Source organism: Epinephelus lanceolatus, chromosome 4, assembly GCF_041903045.1.
Source record: "Epinephelus lanceolatus isolate andai-2023 chromosome 4, ASM4190304v1, whole genome shotgun sequence".
NCBI classification, from domain to species: domain Eukaryota; kingdom Metazoa; phylum Chordata; class Actinopteri; order Perciformes; family Serranidae; genus Epinephelus; species Epinephelus lanceolatus.
The window spans coordinates 4,262,501-4,280,310 of record NC_135737.1 but is presented as its reverse complement, the minus strand read 5'-3'; the positions used below and the strand labels follow the sequence as shown (position 1 = coordinate 4,280,310).

The window sequence follows — 17,810 nt, the reverse complement described above, 5'->3', positions numbered from 1 at the left end:
ACAGTTGTGAGAAAACACTTGTGAATACTTGGGAATGCATTCCTGCATTATTCCACAAACATAAATTTCAGCACCGTTCCAGAAGTAGTACTAAATCCAGCTTCCAGGTACTCTTAGGGGAAAGTAATGCAACAGTTGGTATGAAACATAGCAAACACCACAGAATGAATAAGACAGGACATTGTTAGATAGGCACTGCATCTAAGTGTGTTTCAATATACAGGCAATATTGTGAGTCAGAATACCCGATAAATATTCTCTGTTCTATCAATCTGCCTATGGACGGGGCTCTTCTATTAGTGTAATGCTACTGATGTTTAAACGTCACTACGTGTAAATTTATGTGTTTTTCTGTCATACACTAAGCAGAGAATAGACCTGATGACCATGGCACACCTTATGGGTTTTTAAAGATTCATGTTATGAGAAGCTTCAAGTGACGGGTTGTTAAGTTCCTATCATGGAAAATAACTTTTATTGTACTCTCTCTGTTCTTTGCTTCCATGCTTTCTATCCCTCCCCTCTTTTCTCTCTTACTGTCCTGCACATATCCAGTTACCCATGAGGCCCTGTATAACTACTGCTGAATCCACTTTTACGTCTGGAACCTCCTGTCTACAACAGGCTTGAGACGTGCCCTTGTTGAGTTACTCTCTTATCCTGAATCCTCATAAGGAACCTGATCTCGTTTGTTTCGGCAGTGGGAACCTCTTGTGACCGCATGCCTTCGCCCCCAGCAGGGGTCGACCCCAGCAGGATTCCAACCCTGGACCTTCCGCATGGAAGACGAGTGCTCTAACCATTACACTAAGGCCATTAGAGAAACTGCACTTTTTGGCACTTCCATGTTGGCTTCATTTTTCAGATACTGAGGTTGCCAGTTACTAAACACATGAAAAATACAGCTATTTGAGAGTCACTGTTTTATTCAGATCTCCTCTATGTATTTTTCTGACAGGGATTAACTAATGCAGCATTTTAGAAACAATTATTGCAGCACTCTAAGTTAGTCCAAATAGTTCTCTCACAATTTTCTCACAAATGTATCACAGAAAGTCTGAGGGATGGTACAGGTTTTGCATGGATATTGATGAGTAAAACTTTCAAACAGAAGAAAGACACACTCAGTGTAACCAAATAATAAGCGAGCAAACAAAGCCTTTAAAATATAATCATATTTAGATGAACTGAAATGCTAAGGAACTGAGGTATCCTGAGAATCCTGAACCATTCTTGCTGTGAGTGCAAGGGGTGTGTCTTACCATTATCATCGCAAGAGTCAGACTGGAAGGAGCTCAGTGATTGGACCTCTGAGTTACTGCCTTTGTTGCTTCCTGAGAAACACGTTACTTCTTCTGCCATGTCAACCATCTTACCTGCAGGGAGAGGTTCAAGGGGTCAGGAGGGCCAAAACAAACACAAAAGTAGAAAAACTGCATTTTGAAGAGCTGAAAGGATGTGTACAAAATGAAAACTGTATTTTTGCATGCTCCTTATTCTATACCAGGGTGTTCTCATAAAGTGTTTATTCGTTTCATTATGAAAAGTCATGGGCCAGTAATTCATGCATAACCCACATATTTTGGAAGTTTACAATCACATGACCGATATGCTGGTGGGATTAAACAAGAAACCAGTCCTGAGTGTTCTTGTAAGGAGGCAGGCTGAAGTGGTGGATGGGTCACAAAAACCACAGACTTTCCCCTGGGATTTTCTCTTGACGAAAACTAACTTCCATAACTTTTCATTAATTATGTGGCTGTTTCCATACTGTCATGTGATGTGCGTTCCTGCTGTTGAAAGTAAGTTAAGAAAAGGACTATATCTGGAGCATACAGAGGACAGAACGTTTGACTTGACAGGTTGAGGGAGCCTGTCAATCTATTATTATCTGACCAACTGAAGAGCAATACCTCCTCAAACATTATAAAAACGAGTCTGTGAACTGTTGTTTTTCCATATATAAGAGTGGTAATAACTCTGCATTGTAAATGCATTAACTCCAGTTAATCTAAGGTGAGGAAAAAAACTAAAGAGTGTAAAGGTAGTAGTAGTTTGTGCTTTTACATGCAAAAATTAGCAAAACATGATGATGAACAATATTGTATAAATGGTAAATGGACTGCAATTGTATAGCACCTTTCTAGTCTTCAATCCACTCAAGGTGCTTTTACACTACTGAGTCACATTCACCCACTCACACACACATTCACAAGTCAGTTGCTGAGCCTACCATACTAGATGCCATCTGCCTAATCAGTAACCATTCACACACTTTCACACACCGATGGAGCAGCCATTGGGAGACATTTGGTGTTCAGTATCTTGCCCAAGGATACTTAAAGAAGAAAAGCTATATTTTTATTCCGCATTTTTTTAAAAATTACTTGTCTACGTAAAAATGTAATCAATCAGATCTTTAAAGTAAGGATCTACTTTGGAGCTACCAAAATACCAAAACAAAGCCTAGTCTGCTGCTAACATTCCTCTCTGGAGGACACAAAAACCTGTAACTTATGTTCCGACTACTACAGTAATATGATGCCAATTTAAATCACAAACTACATATAAAAAAAAAACAACAGTTCTTTGATTTGTAGAATACATGTGTTTGCAGTTCAATATTGGCCCAAATGTACCTCATTGGCAGAACCTCCGAGATACTCACACAAACACACTCTACATAATACCACTTTGCTATCTCTAATTTATTCTAACTGCATACTCCCACTGTAGCAGGAAGTAAAACAACACACACACTCACCCTCATCACTGTCCCATGGGCTCTTACGTATGGAGTCACAGTCTGAGCGACAGGGGGACACTGGCGGAAGATTGGGGGCCACGCTGCACACCACCACTCCCCTTCTGGTGGTACCTGAGAGGATCCTCGGTGACTCCGGGTGAAAGGTGCTCATCTCTGTATGCTCCACGCCGCGTCCATCCACCATCTTCTCCAGCGTGGACCGCGGATCTCCTTGGAAACAGGGCGTGTATGCCATGGGCCTCACAGGTACCTGTGGAGGTCCCATCATCCCACCCCCTCCCACCACAGCACCCAGCCCTGGCTCTGAGTACAGGTTGAGAGGGTCGCCTGGTGTGCAGTGTAGGGTCTTAAACTGAACGCCATTAGCCTTGTTGAGGAGTGCTGCAGTGGCTGGGTCCTGGACCAGAGACAGGTTGTTTCTCGAGTAGTTCTTCTGGAAAACCTTCTTGCGGAAAGCAATGAAGAGGATGATGAGGGTAATGATGACAAAAAGCACCACTGCGATTCCGATCAATTCCTCTTTACCGACCACAGTGTGACCTGCCCGCATGTCCGGGACAACAACGGGCCGCAGGCCGCAGCGCTCACCCACAAAGCCTGCTGTGCAGTTACAGTAGAAGGAGCCGTAAGTGTTGACGCAAACCCCGCCATTTTCACACTCGCCCTCTGGATTACTGCGGTCACATTCATTCACATCTTCCTCACAGCTGTAGGATGGAGGGATGGAGGAAAGAGGAGAAAAGACTGGTGTAAGATGATAAAGTATGAATAGTCCAGACTGCTCAATTACCTGCTCCCAGGTGATTGCTTTTCCAAAGCCAGAAAGGGAGAATAAGATGAACTGCACTGTGGACAGATTGCAGAAAAAGTTGTCCCTTGAAGGCTCACAACACAATCCCTTTGTCTTTAATATGGTTAAGATGCAGTGTGTGAGATATCAACACAATTTGCGGTGGTATTTAATGTTGAACAAATTCAGAGAGACGGTAAGTTTAGAACTTGATTTTGGAGAGGACACCTCGTGCTTATCAGTTCAGTTCTTAGCCTGTTTAATGTCATTTATACATCAGCAGTGTTGAACAAGTTACTCTCAAAATCTAATATGCTACCTATTACTAGTTACCTTTGTCTAAATGTAATAAGTTACTTTACAATATTACTCTCTGTGTAGAGTAATTAGTTACTTATTCACTACTTTTGCGTTACTTTAACCAAAAGAAGCTCAGAAGAACGAATGTTCATTTTAAATGGATGAGGGTCATGTTGTTTCACAGCAAGCTCCAGTTCATTACAGTTCATTTCAAATCCAGAGCTGCACAGGTCTGACCCATTCACACATTGACATACAGTGGTTACCAGTTTGTATTAAAGTCCCCTGCTTATATTAGTAATACCGTGATGATATAGAACAATTAAACAGTCTAGATCTTTTTAAATAAATGAATAGCCTTGGACACAGGGAGGGTCTAGATCAAAGTCTCTTAATTATGAGATATGGATTAATATTTGTGGGCCTATGATATGAAACACAATAAACAAATATTGAGGTTAGCACAACAAACATAATAACTTGTCACAATAGCAAGCGCAAATTAATACACAGGAGCTGGAGGACCCACCTGCCGGTGAGCCAGTCAGCTACAACAGTACCGGAGAGAGAGTTACGCAGAAGAACGGGATTGTGTGTGTGCATTGCTCTGCAGTTGTACGTAGGGATGCACAATTATATCGGCACATAATCGGTATCGGTCAATATTGGCTTTAAAATGATCTATCAGAATCGGCAGACATGCTTTTTGTTATTTTGCACACTAAAACTGTTGGGTGCAGTGTGAAGCTTCTCTGCTTATCAAAAATGTCCACTGTAGAACTCTGATCACAGAGGTCAGAGAGTTGACCAACAGCTCAACACTATTATAACTGAACTGGGAATTTTAAAGTGTTGGTCAAAGTGAGGATTTTGCTGTCAACACATCGTCAGACTGTTGGCTGTGTAGATGCAGACTGCTGCAGAGAAGAGCTACAAAATGTGACTACATTTGACACAGTAGGTGGAGGACCAGAGACATGATGCATTTTGTTGTGTGGAAATTTTTCAGATCTGATTCCCCCTGACCTCAAGCTCTCAAAATTCATAAAAAATCATGCGTTGATGAAACAAGTTACAGTATTCAGCTAGTGTATAATGGTGGTCAGTATACAGTGTGTGTGTGTGTGTGTGTGTGTGTGTGTATGTCTGTCTGTCTGTGTACGATTAAATTAATCACTGTGTGTCAGTGGCCACATTGCCTTTAATTGGCAGCAAGGGAATTCCAATGGCATGAAGGAAATGTGACAGGCTGAATCCAAATCTCCACCCTCTGGACTTGCAGACTGAGCCCTGACAGACTTCAGGCGTACGAATGTGACGTCTTCACCGTCATCACGTAAAGTCTGCAACAGCGGGAGTCTGCAGCATTATAAAAAGAGCTAATAGACAGGCATGGAGTCTGTTTCACTTGTGTCCATGGGAACATTTGAGAGACTATCATGAATATGGTGATCACTGCAGCACTCGCCTACGTGATCAGGTTGCACAGCTTTTATAGGCTCGGCTGCAATATTAAAATGCATATTGATTACCTCTATACCCTATACTTCTACATATTTCTGTATCATGATGTTGTTGAATTTTATATCTGGCCTACATTATTCAAGTAACGTTTTACTATTACAATTTAGAATAAGTTTATGGGGTTTTGTGTGTGTGTGTGTGTGTGTGTTTTCTGTCAGCAATTTGAAAAAATTAAAACGTCACATCCATATTGCAATGACTTATGGGTAATTAAACTAGTGAAGTCTGCTGAAGTCTGAAACCCAAGCGGACTCTCTGGAAATCCACAGAAAGTCCGTTTGAGGACCCTTGTGGACTGAATGAATTGTGGATTTGGGCAGCCCTAAGCACTCCCGGACTTCCCGTGAACGCGCCCGCAAAGTCTGTGAGTCTGCAAGTGCGGACATTTGGATTCAGCCATACAAGATAGGATAGTGAGAAAGCAGAGGGGAATATGTTGAACTTAATTTAATAGTGCCTCCTTGTGGCCAGACCCCATTCTCTAGACTACATTACTCAAAGGTGAAACTGCATGGATTATTTCCCTCAGTGTCACCATTTTATGAGGAATGTGAGACTTGTGAGGCCGCCCTTGGTCACAGCTTTATACAGTGTCCTAAAACTGAAAATTACTAGATCAATATTTTTAGTACTACCTCCAAAATTCTTGCATGCCAAGTAAAGCAAGACCCTCTAACTATGATTTATGATTAACATTGCTGGGAGTATGAGTAGTTTCTCATAATCTCATAAACATTTTCTTCATTTCTGTCTCATGTGTGCTAAGAAATGTATATTAATGCTTTGGAAGGGGAATGACATACCTAACATTAAAATGTGGCGAGCTGACCTTGCTGGAGATAAAGAGGATTGGATACTTTAGGAAACCAATATGTTTTCTCACTGGGAGGTTGGCTCATGACAAGGTTAAATAGTGAAGACTTTGATCTTTTAAAATATATTTTCCAGCCTAATGAAAGAGTAAGGTTTTTGTCCCAATTCTAAAGAATGAGTGATACATACACAAATATGTATGTATATATATATATATATATATATATATATATATATATATATATATATATATATATGTGTATATGTACAGTACAGGCCAAAAGTTTGGACACACCTTCTCATTCAATGCGTTTTCTTTATTTTCATGACTATTTACATTGTAGATTCTCACTGAAGGCATCAAAACTATGAATGAACACATGTGGAGTTATGTACTTAACAAAAAAAGGTGAAATAACTGAAAACATGTTTTATATTCTAGTTTCTTCAAAATAGCCACCCTTTGCTCTGATTACTGCTTTGCACACTCTTGGCATTCTCTCCATGAGCTTCAAGAGGTAGTCACCTGAAACGGTTTCCACTTCACAGGTGTGCCTTATCAGGGTTAACTAGTGGAATTTCTTGCTTTATCAATGGGGTTGGGACCATCAGTTGTGTTGTGCAGAAGTCAGGTTAATACACAGCCGACAGCCCTATTGGACAACTGTTAAAATTCATATTATGGCAAGAACCAATCAGCTAACTAAAGAAAAACCAGTGGCCATCATTACTTTAAGAAATGAAGGTCAGTCAGTCCGGAAAATTGCAAAAACTTTAAATGTGTCCCCAAGTGGAGTCGCAAAAACCATCAAGCGCTACAACGAAACTGGCACACATGAGGACCGACCCAGGAAAGGAAGACCAAGAGTCACCTCTGCTTCTGAGGATAAGTTCATCCGAGTCACCAGCCTCAGAAATGGCAAGTTAACAGCAGCTCAGATCAGAGACCAGATGAATGCCACACAGAGTTCTAGCAGCAGACCCATCTCTAGAACAACTGTTAAGAGGAGACTGCGCCAATCAGGCCTTCATGGTCAAATAGCTGCTAGGAAACCACTGCTAAGGAGAGGCAACAAGCAGAAGAGATTTGTTTGGGCCAAGAAACACAAGGAATGGACATTAGACCAGTGGAAATCTGTGCTTTGGTCTGATGAGTCCAAATTTGAGATCTTTGGTTCCAACCGCCGTGTCTTTGTGAGACGCAGAAAAGGTGAACGGATGGATTCCACATGCCTGGTTCCCACTGTGAAGCATGGAGGAGGAGGTGTGATGGTGTGAGGGTGTTTTGCTGGTGACACTGTTGGGGATTTATTCAAAATTGAAGGCACACTGAACCAGCATGGCTACCACAGCATCCTGCAGCGACATGCCATCCCATCCGGTTTGCGTTTAGTTGGACGATCATTTATTTTTCAACAGGACAATGACCCCAAACACACCTCCAGGCTGTGTAAGGGCTATTTGACCAAGAAGGAGAGTGATGGAGTGCTGCGGCAGATGACCTGGCCTCCACAGTCACCGGACCTGAACCCAATCGAGATGGTTTGGGGTGAGCTGGACCGCAGAGTGAAGGCAAAGGGGCCAACAAGTGCTAAACACCTCTGGGAACTCCTTCAAGACTGTTGGAAAACCATTTCAGGTGACTACCTCTTGAAGCTCATGGAGAGAATGCCAAGAGTGTGCAAAGCAGTAATCAGAGCAAAGGGTGGCTATTTTGAAGAAACTAGAATATAAAACATGTTTTCAGTTATTTCACCTTTTTTTGTTAAGTACATAACTCCACATGTGTTCATTCATAGTTTTGATGCCTTCAGTGAGAATCTACAATGTAAATAGTCATGAAAATAAAGAAAACGCATTGAATGAGAAGGTGTGTCCAAACTTTTGGCCTGTACTGTATATGTATGTATATGTATATATATATATATATTTATATGTATATATGTATAGGGCCAGGAGAATCATTAAGGATAATGATTCTTTTCCTTCTTTTCCTGCCGAGGTCAGGAGGGTTGTACCGTATATACAAGGTACAGTCCTCCTGACGGGGGCGGCACGGTGGTGTGGTGGTTGGCACTGGTTAGCACTGTCGCCTCACAGCAAGAGGGTTGCCGGTTCGATCCCAGGTGTGGGAGCCCTTCTGTTCTCCCCGTGTCAGCGTGGGTTCTCTCCGGGCACTCCGGCTTCCTCCCACAGTCCAAAGACATACAGATTGGGGACTAGGTTAATTGATAACTCTAAATTGTCCGTAGGTGTGAATGTGAGCGTGAATGGTTGTTTGTCTCTATGTGTCAGCCCTGTGATAGTCTGGCGACCTGTCCAGGGTGTACCCTGCCTCTCGCCCGATGTCAGCTGGGATAGGCTCCAGCCCCCCCGCGACCCTCAAGAGGATGAAGCGGTTAGAAGATGAATGAATGAATGAGGTCAGGAGGACTGGAGAACTGTAATGTACAGAGAAGCTTACAAAGAGGTTTTTTTTTTTTAAACGTCTTTTTCAAGAATCAGTGTGTCCCTATTATAGTCTGTCAGCAGTTTTAAAGGGATTAGTTGTTCTGTAGAAAGTAGCTCTTGACTCTGGAAAAACACAGAGCTTCTGATGTTTTTTTTAATCTATCAGTCTGAATTCCATTCATCTCTGTTGTAACTTTGAGGTGCATACCAAAATTGATTTACCAGACAGTGGGTGAATGGACCCTTTCAGGGCTTTCAGTTCAGATTTGTGTGTTCAGACTGGAACTCACGTCAGACCCTTGAATCCTCTCCTGCAGCTGCAGAGGAAGGCGTTGCCGATGGGCTTACATGTGCCACCATTCTGACACGGGTTGGGAACACACGCTGTTATTTCCATCTCACAGCGACCTCCGGTGTACTGGGGGTTACAGCTGCATGAGTACCCTAGGAGACAGACGGTAGGGGGGGGGGGGGGGGGGACACACACACACACACACACACACTTCATTAGAATTCAGAGCAGTCAGTGTAGTGTTTACAGCACTGCCTGGCCAAACACACAGACCTCTGGGAAATCACATGAGTACACCCACACAGCATAATGAAGATACACACACACACACACACACACACACACGTATGCTCAAAAAGAGAATGGCTCTGACACACAGCAATAAATCCCAAATACACACGAGAAAACTCTGGGGAATTAGCATTTTCTATTGTGTGAACATAATAAATCAGAGATACACACACTAACCTTTCCACGGTGCTGTGTAAATGACAACAGTGGGCTGCAACAATTCCCAGGATGCTTTGCTCATTACAGTGTAAATGAGGAACATGTGGCATGTGGGAGGTCTTACAGCAGTGTTCAGTGGCTCCTGCTGGTGCTGTAGCCTTGCAAAAAAAAACCCCACACCACTTCTGTGTGCTGACACTGTAGCTGCTACACTCACTTTACTAACACTCTGGCCTCTAGTTTCGCAGACCAGGCGAGGCGGGGGCGCAGCGCACCTGCGCTTCGCCAACTGGGTGTGGCCAGGCGGATTTTGCAAGTTTGGCACACCGTACGCCCTGGCGCAGCTACTCCCCTTTCCCACCTCCGTCCCTCCTACCTGGGCAAGTCGGAAAGAGGGAGGAGAGAAGGCGTGGAGTGGGTTTTACACACATCACACCAATCAAATGAGCCCCTCTCCTCGCCCTTAAATGCACCGCGTGAAGGCGTAATGAGAGTTTACTCAATTCGCCATGGCAGAAGAGAGCAACAGCATCAAACGGCCAAACTCCTCCCAGGAGGAAACTGATGTTTTGGTCCGGGAGGTCCAAGCTCACAGTGTCCGAATATACGGAACTGCGAGCAGACCTCCACGGGCTGATGATGCAAAGGTAGCCTGGGAGGAGGTCACGACAATTGTAAATCAATATTGCGTTTCTCTCATGTACGTGCGCTCTCTCTTTCTCTCTCGCAGTCTCACTCTGTTTCTTTTCTTTTGACTTTTCTAAGATGACAGATGCTGAATATATACTCCCTATCTGATGCTGTGGCTGTTTGTGGTTGGCTGAGAGGGATGTGAACTCATTAGTTTGCAGCTGTGTTAATCAAATCAGGTTGGGTTTCCATTACGCGTGCCAAACGGTGCCAATCCCCTTTGATCTGACATCAGATGTGACGGGACAGTCAATATAGAGATACATTTATGTGCTGATTGCAGATAGTGGCATTGAATAGTGGTTTTTGTGGCTATTTATTGCATCGCTAATGATATTGTGGAAACCTGCCTGTGAGGTTTTGGTGACGTCGGCTTACACCGGCTGCGCTCTGCCTGCACTGACAGTAGACCTGGTTTCAGCTGGCGAGCTTTTAGCGCACCTTTGGTGAAGCCTTTTGGCACGAAACTGTCACTGCGTCAAGCTGGATCTGTCGACACCTCCCCCTGCTGCGCCGCCTCACCCATCTCAGCTCACCTCGGTCTGCCAAACTACCAAACTGAGCGCGTCTCGGGTTGCGCTGCTCGAAACTAGCTTAGCGCGGGGTTCGCCACCCTGCGCCACCCTGCGCCGCGCCAGGAAACTAGAGCCCAATGTGGGGTTTTCAACCGTCACAACAGATCAAGACTCTTCCTCGATGACCCGATCTTCTGTGGTGGAGGACTGAGTTAGCAACTTGTGATTGTTGGTGACAGATGAGTCTGGATTTGTCAGATCTTGAAACTGGGTTGAAATTAATCTGGAGCTGTCGTCAGAACAGCTGGGCCTCAAAGTCCCCACACCATATTCTTTAATATTTCTTATAGTCAACAAATCCCATAAAAAGACCCAAATTAACAATGAATGTACCTGCTAACAAACATTTTGTGTGTATAGAAGCTTGATGTATCTTATTCCTTTGTGCCATGGAGCTTCACTATTGTCCAAAAAAACTGTTCAAGCGGCAACCTCAGCAGCTGAAAAATGAGGCTAATGTGGAAGTGCAAAAAAAATGAAGTTCCTCTAATTACCAATTGAGGCTAGCTCCAGAGGCCAGTCAATCCCCACAGACCCCCATGTTAAAATGCCCAACTTCACATATGATTTCATTTGATTCAGCTATATTGCAGAGCTACAACGTCTCTGTTACATGTAACACACGTACTGCACCGATGGCAACGCCTTCACATGGTCTGGATTTTCCCGCCCATTTCTATTACAAAACGAAAGACAAATGTCCCCAGACTCCAATTCCGAAGTAAGAGAGGCTGGTCACGCGAGACTACTGAGGAGCTTGCTTGGGTGAAAGCCGCTTCGGTGAACTCAAGTAAAGCCGAGTAATGGCGCATTTTAGTGTGAGTAACGGTAATGGCGTTATAACGGGGGAGACAGTAACTTTTTTGTTGTTGTACTCGTTACTGTTTACCGTTTATTTATAATGCCATTATTTCCATCACTGCATACACACCATCATGCCGCCCAAAATACCCACCAGAGCACCAAATGTGGATTAATCCACTGCTGAAAATAGTCCCCAACAAAATGCACTATTTCCTTTTGTTTGGTTGGTGATTTGTTAAAACCTACAGTGACCAGCTGTTTTTGGAAATTACTGGACCATTTTTCAAAAAATGAGGCAATACATTTGTGAGCCGTTTGGACATTTACGTCTTTAGAAGAAAGCAGTGGATTTTGGACTGAGAGACACAGACAGAGTAGGGAAGACAGAACGTAGTGAGAAACATGATGTGGTACAGATGAAATGACTCTAAATGCATCCATTAATTAATTGTCCTGCACCACTTTCAAACAAATATATTTTATTGTTATGGTTGTCAGAAGTGAAGAATATATAGACCAAATTCAATTAAATACATACATTTAAAAAATATATAAAATCTTAAAAATGAACTAATCCAGCATGTGTTTAGCATGCTTTGAGAAAACAGCGTCTTAAAGTTGAGGGCTCTGTGCATGTAATTCAGAGCACATCTATGACTGAGTCTGTGCTGGGATTGTCTACACACAGCTGTCAACATGAAGGTGGCTGAGCTGGCAACTAGCAGCTAATGGTGGTAAATCAGTACATAGAGCTAAACAATGGCAACAGTGCTCACAGAGCTAATGGTTCTAAGCATAGGGAAACCATAGGGTGGGTGCTCCACTTCCACAATGACGTTATCCTGCCAATGTGGGTCAGTACGGTGTTATCAGCAATAGGCACTGTATGAGCACAGTGCAGAGCGATGGCGATTACCTAGCTAGTGGGACACACACACACACACACACACACACACACACACACACAGGAACTAACATGCACTAACAGACTGGCTTATCACATCAAAGAACAGAGACGCTCAGACTACAATACACACAGAGGGAGCATGACTTCATTTTGTGCTCAGGACACCATCACCCCACTATATCTTTACATAGTCAATAGTGGTTTGTTGCTATATTAATGCTCTGAATGTTGCATACAGAAGCTTTAAGTTTTGGTAGAGATTTGTCATTTAAACTCTGTCAAAACAAATATAATCCATACTGAGTAGCCAGAAAAACAGAAACACCTTCATGATGCAATGCTATCTAATAGCCCTCTATTCATTCATTTGATCATTTTCGATGACCACATATCCTGTTAGGGGTCGCGGGCGGGCTGGAGCCTATCCCAGTTTACATTGGGCGAGAGGTGGGGTACCCCCCTGGATAGGTCGCCAGACTATCACAGGGCTGACACATAGAGACAGACAACCTTTCACGCTCACATTCACACCAATGGTAAATTTAGAGTAACCAGTTAACCTAATCTGCATGTCTTTGGACTGTGGGAGGAAGCCAGAGCACCTAGAGAAATCCCAAGCTGACACAGGGAGAATATGCAAACTCCACACAGAAGGGCTCCCCTAACCCGGCAGTCCAAACCAGGAACCCTCTAGCTGTGAGGTTACAATAGTAACCACTGCACCACTGTGCTGCCTCTAATAGTCTAATAAATAGTCTTTTTGTGTTTTTAAATATTTAGTCCATCTTATTGACACACTGTGTACAGAGGAGCAAAACTATTAAAACACCTGCAGTTAAAATATAGTCTAAGACAAAACTACCTCTACGTGCAACCTCACAAAGAGTTAAATCAACACATCTTGATGCAGAGTCAACATCAAGTTCTTGTATCAGATTTTATTATAATATACAATAGTTTCTATGTTCTGGTGTTCACTCAATATACATTAATCATAGTATGACAGTACACACAATATAAACTGCAGATATATCAAATTATTTAATCACTTAATTAGAACTGTATATGAGAAAATTTCATGAACAAAAGGTTCATTATTTATGTCCCAAAGGATTATTTTACTTATTAAATGGAAGATTTTAAAACAAAACAAAAACCCCAGAAAAAAAACACAACTGCATATCAGTTCTCCCCTTTTTTAAGCCTTCAAGAGTTTAATCGGTGATTTAATGTGAGGTTTGGCAGGTTTAATTTCATAGTTCATATATGTTTTAGATAAGAGGGGCACCTCATCTTTAGATTAAAGTAGCTGTATGAGACATTCAGAGTACATCTAAGATCCAGAGTCTGGGGCCAGGCTAGCAGCAACATTGCTAACAGAGCTAACATTGTTACCTGGGGGAACAAGAGGGTGGGTGCTACGCTTCTGAATCGATGCCGTCCCATTGTGGCAACTGCAGTATGAGTGCAGTATGAGCGCAGTGCAGAGCGGCAGTGAGTGGGACACATTCACAGAGACTCAAATATACTATGTGTGGCCGAACCGGCTTACCACAACAGAAGAAGAAGAAGCTCAGATTCCAATACACACACAGGGAGAACCTTTAACTAATGCTCAGCTGCAGTAAAAATATTTTCAAACTATTCAACAAAATTTTTAAAGTAAAGAAAACATTTAAAAAACACTTCTAATACAGTTAACACATTAGTAATTAATCACTTTCTCAAAACCTTGAGTGTTAAGTAGCTGTACTGTATTTTCTGTTACTCACCACCAGAGGGAAGACTGATGCAGGTGGCTCCATTGCGGCAGGGCTGCTGCAGGCAGGCGTCAGGATAAAGGATGCAGCCCAGCTTCAGCTCTGTCAGTCCCACCACCTCTGCATAGCGAGAGCGTTTGTTCTGCAGCGGCAGCTCGTTGTTGTTCAGCATGACTGAGTCCAGGCAGCCCTGGAAACCCTCAAGCACCTGCGGGTCCTTCTGGGAGTCCATGAGGCTGCGAGAGTTTGGTTGCTGCACCTGAAGAGAGGAGAGGCACAAATTCATGCATGGATTTATAAAGATACACTAAAGATGTGATGACTAGTCAAAATGTACTCACGCTGTTTTTCACAAGAGCAGAAGAAATGAACCAAGCACACACACACACACACACACACACACACACACACACAAGGCCAACTGAAAAAATGGATGCTACCCACTCTTAGTATGTAGTGGAGTGTAACTCCGTTTGTAGACGCCATTACAGCTGAATGATACACCCTTCATTAAGGCGTAGGGTACAAATACAGCAGCAAGCTTTGCAACAGACTTCCTTTTCTGTGGCTGACAGAGGAACTTTTTTTAACCATGGAGAAAATTAAAGCTTAATCCCATTTTATGTTCTTTATGTATATTTGCTATATGTGTATAGTACTTAATTTGATCTGTTTGTTCTGCTATTTACCTGCATTTTTGTTTATAATGCTTTTGTAATTAGAATAAATAGTAAATAAATAAATAAATAAATAGGACAAAAAATGTACTCTTAAGATTCTTTAGAAGCATTCCTTCTTTTTCCGGTAATATCTTCAATTTTTATTTTTTATTTTTTTTACTGTGATGAATTTAAGTTACTTGTTCTTTTGCAACTGTCCCTGTATATATACATTACTTTACAATCAAATGAACAAGACTTTTAGAGACTAGAAAAGTTTTTTTTTTATCCAAAATACAATGAAACTTTTTAGATGTTATAATTTGTATGACAATAAAAATGTCTATGTCTTACAGAGCTTCTTCCATGAAGAACACAATACAACATTGCACATTGTCAGTAAGATGGCATCAACACAGACTCACTGTTGGAGGGTTTATAAGCAATTCCCCTCCTTGCTGGTTGGCTTGGGGTGACACTTAAAGGGATAGTGCACCCACAATGTGTAATTCATATTTTATTCTAAATATGCAGAACTAATAACCTGAGAATTATAAAGATCTGTATGTTCTTGTAGGAGTTTGAAGATGGAAATGTGCATTAAACATGGCTGGAGTCTATTGTTCGATTAGAAGAAGTTACATAATAAACCTGACTCTTTTTTGTCACAGTTTTGGTCATCATTCCCATTGACATTACAACCACAGACCAGTTCCACAGCTTAACTACATTCTAATGTACAAACTTCTTATTTGGGAAGTGAAAACAAGATGAGTGTCCAGTACAATGCAGTGAACTAATAGAACAGGTTTGACTTTGTGCTTTTGAATAACAGTTAAAATAACAGAAAAATGGGTTTAACTGTGCAGGGCTGTCATTCTTCTTTCTTTTTTTTTAATTAAGATTATTTTTTGGGAATCTTTGACTTATGGATTGTACAGCTGTAGATTGAAAGGAAAGGTGGGAGAGAGAGGAGGGATGACATGCAGGAAAGGGCCGCGGGCCGCTACAAAGAACTCAGTCTATGTCAGGTGCACGATGTACCAGGTGAGGTATAGATTGTCCTGCAGGGCTGTAGTTTAAGAATAACTTAGGTTGTGGGTCAGCCGACACCAAACCAAAGTGAGGATCTTTAGTGTTATTGTATTATTATCAACATTATTATCATGAATACTACCATGAATTACCATATCTGATGGCAAGGCTTTTTCACAGTTTCTTTATTCTGTTAACTGTTGAGTTATACTTTAAAGTTTTATTTTCTAACATAAAGGTCTAAATGCTGTTTCAAATGTTTCAGTTCACACTGTCAAGGAGGAAATGCTGGCAGAGACACTTTTCTTCATCCTTTTGCATAAAAGTACTCAGGTGTCACCACAAAAAAACTGCTCTCTAACTACTGATTGTCACTACTGATCTTTAAATACTAGAGCAGAGCTGAAGGGGCTTTAATGCAACAGCGTAGGCATTAGGGCTGGGTTAAAAACAAATCATCCGACTCACATCGATCTTCATTTGAATGACCAAATACTGATTCATAAAATCGGAGATCGATCTTTTACTATATGCTTTTTCCCACTGACGTGTAAAGCTTTAACCCCGTTAATCCCGCCAGTACTAAAAGGGCCCTGGTGCTAAATTACTAACAACCATTGTTGCTCTGACATTACCAGTTCTTTTACCTGTAACAGTTAGCTTACTGTCTGTGTGTAATTTATTATCATGCTGCAGCAGCCTCTCCTGCTGTCTGTGCATCAGGGCTACTATGCCCCTTTTATGTACACATACAGACCCACTAACATGGAGTAGAGATGCTGCGGTAAAGACAGAGAAGTAAAGATACCTTGAGTGAGTGCAAAAAAACCTTCATGAAGAAAAGTCAATACTTTACCAATACACCTGTTCAGCAACACTGAACACTGAAAAGTGATATTTCAATTTGCTCTGTCTGTAGTCTCTCACCCACCGCCGCTAATATTATGTTACAAACAAGCACAGAGCGCTTTCCAGCTAATAGGAAATTGGAACTAACAAGCTGAAACAACAACTGTTTATGTCTAATGGTTTACCTCAGTTTGCATGTATCCTTACACTTACCAGCAGTTATGTGATATGCAGGCAGTGGCTATTAGCAGCAGAGGGAGGAGCAGAGAAAACAGGAGGACTGATACTGACTGATGTCTTTGTTTTTTATTTTTTCTAAACTTCACTCTGTATTGTGATGTCAGGAATATAATTTATTGTAATGACATTTTAAATTTGTTTCCAGTAAGTAAGTTTTGTATTGTGACTTTGCTGTTTTAATATTACTGTTGCTGCTCTAGAAACAACATTTATTCAACATACAACAAATATTCAGTTTTAATCCTGTTCTGAATTTATTCTTTTTTTTTTAATAATCCTTGAAAATTTTACAGTATTAGTTCTCTCAAAATCTCTTTCAAATTCTAGCAAAAATTGGTATTGTACTTTAAATATCCCAATTAAATCGATATCTAATCATTGTATGACTCACTGCTGCTTGCTAAGCTTTTTGCTCTGAGCACATGGTAACAACTGAAGGCGACTCAGGTGAATGTATCAACATTTTCATCAAATCAGATCCTCTCTCTTCTGGACTAAATACTGGGACTATACAGTTGTAGAACAATGCTCAGATAGATTTTAGTAAGAAAATCAGCCTGATGCTGTGAAAGTGAGGGGACAGAAATAGGATTTTGAGGGGGAAAACACTGGGCATGTCTATTCTAAATTATGCTCTTGCTTTTTTATATCTGTGCCAAAGGCCCACTGTCTCCTAATCCCTCCATACAGAAAACAGGTTGTGCACACAAGTGGACGTGACAATGGGCAAAATAAACCTGTATGTAGGGTGAGCAGTGTAATAATTCACAGACTTTGATCACACACCAAAATAATAGGCACAACAGAAAAACTACATTCTAGCATTTCACAGTTTACGGGATAGCAAGTTCTGCCAGTTGGAAGGAGTGCTACAGTAATTAGGTGAAGTTAAAACATCACTAGA

At 41.7% G+C, this 17,810-nt stretch overlaps 1 protein-coding gene across 9 annotated transcripts in view; it reads right to left on the bottom strand.

Moving 5' to 3' along the window:
* The window catches only part of LOC117259695 (protocadherin Fat 3), a 391,086-nt gene that overhangs the window by 7,740 nt on the left and 365,536 nt on the right, over positions 1-17,810 (bottom strand). For all 9 annotated transcript variants that reach the window (XM_033631307.2, XM_033631315.2, XM_033631310.2 and 6 more), the window contains 4 exons: positions 14,136-14,382; positions 8,936-9,089; positions 2,765-3,474; positions 1,263-1,376 (listed from right to left, as the gene is read on the bottom strand). In XM_033631307.2, the coding sequence (XP_033487198.2) occupies positions 1,263-1,376; positions 2,765-3,474; positions 8,936-9,089; positions 14,136-14,382 (1,225 nt within the window). The remainder of the gene's footprint in view (positions 1-1,262; positions 1,377-2,764; positions 3,475-8,935; positions 9,090-14,135; positions 14,383-17,810) is intronic.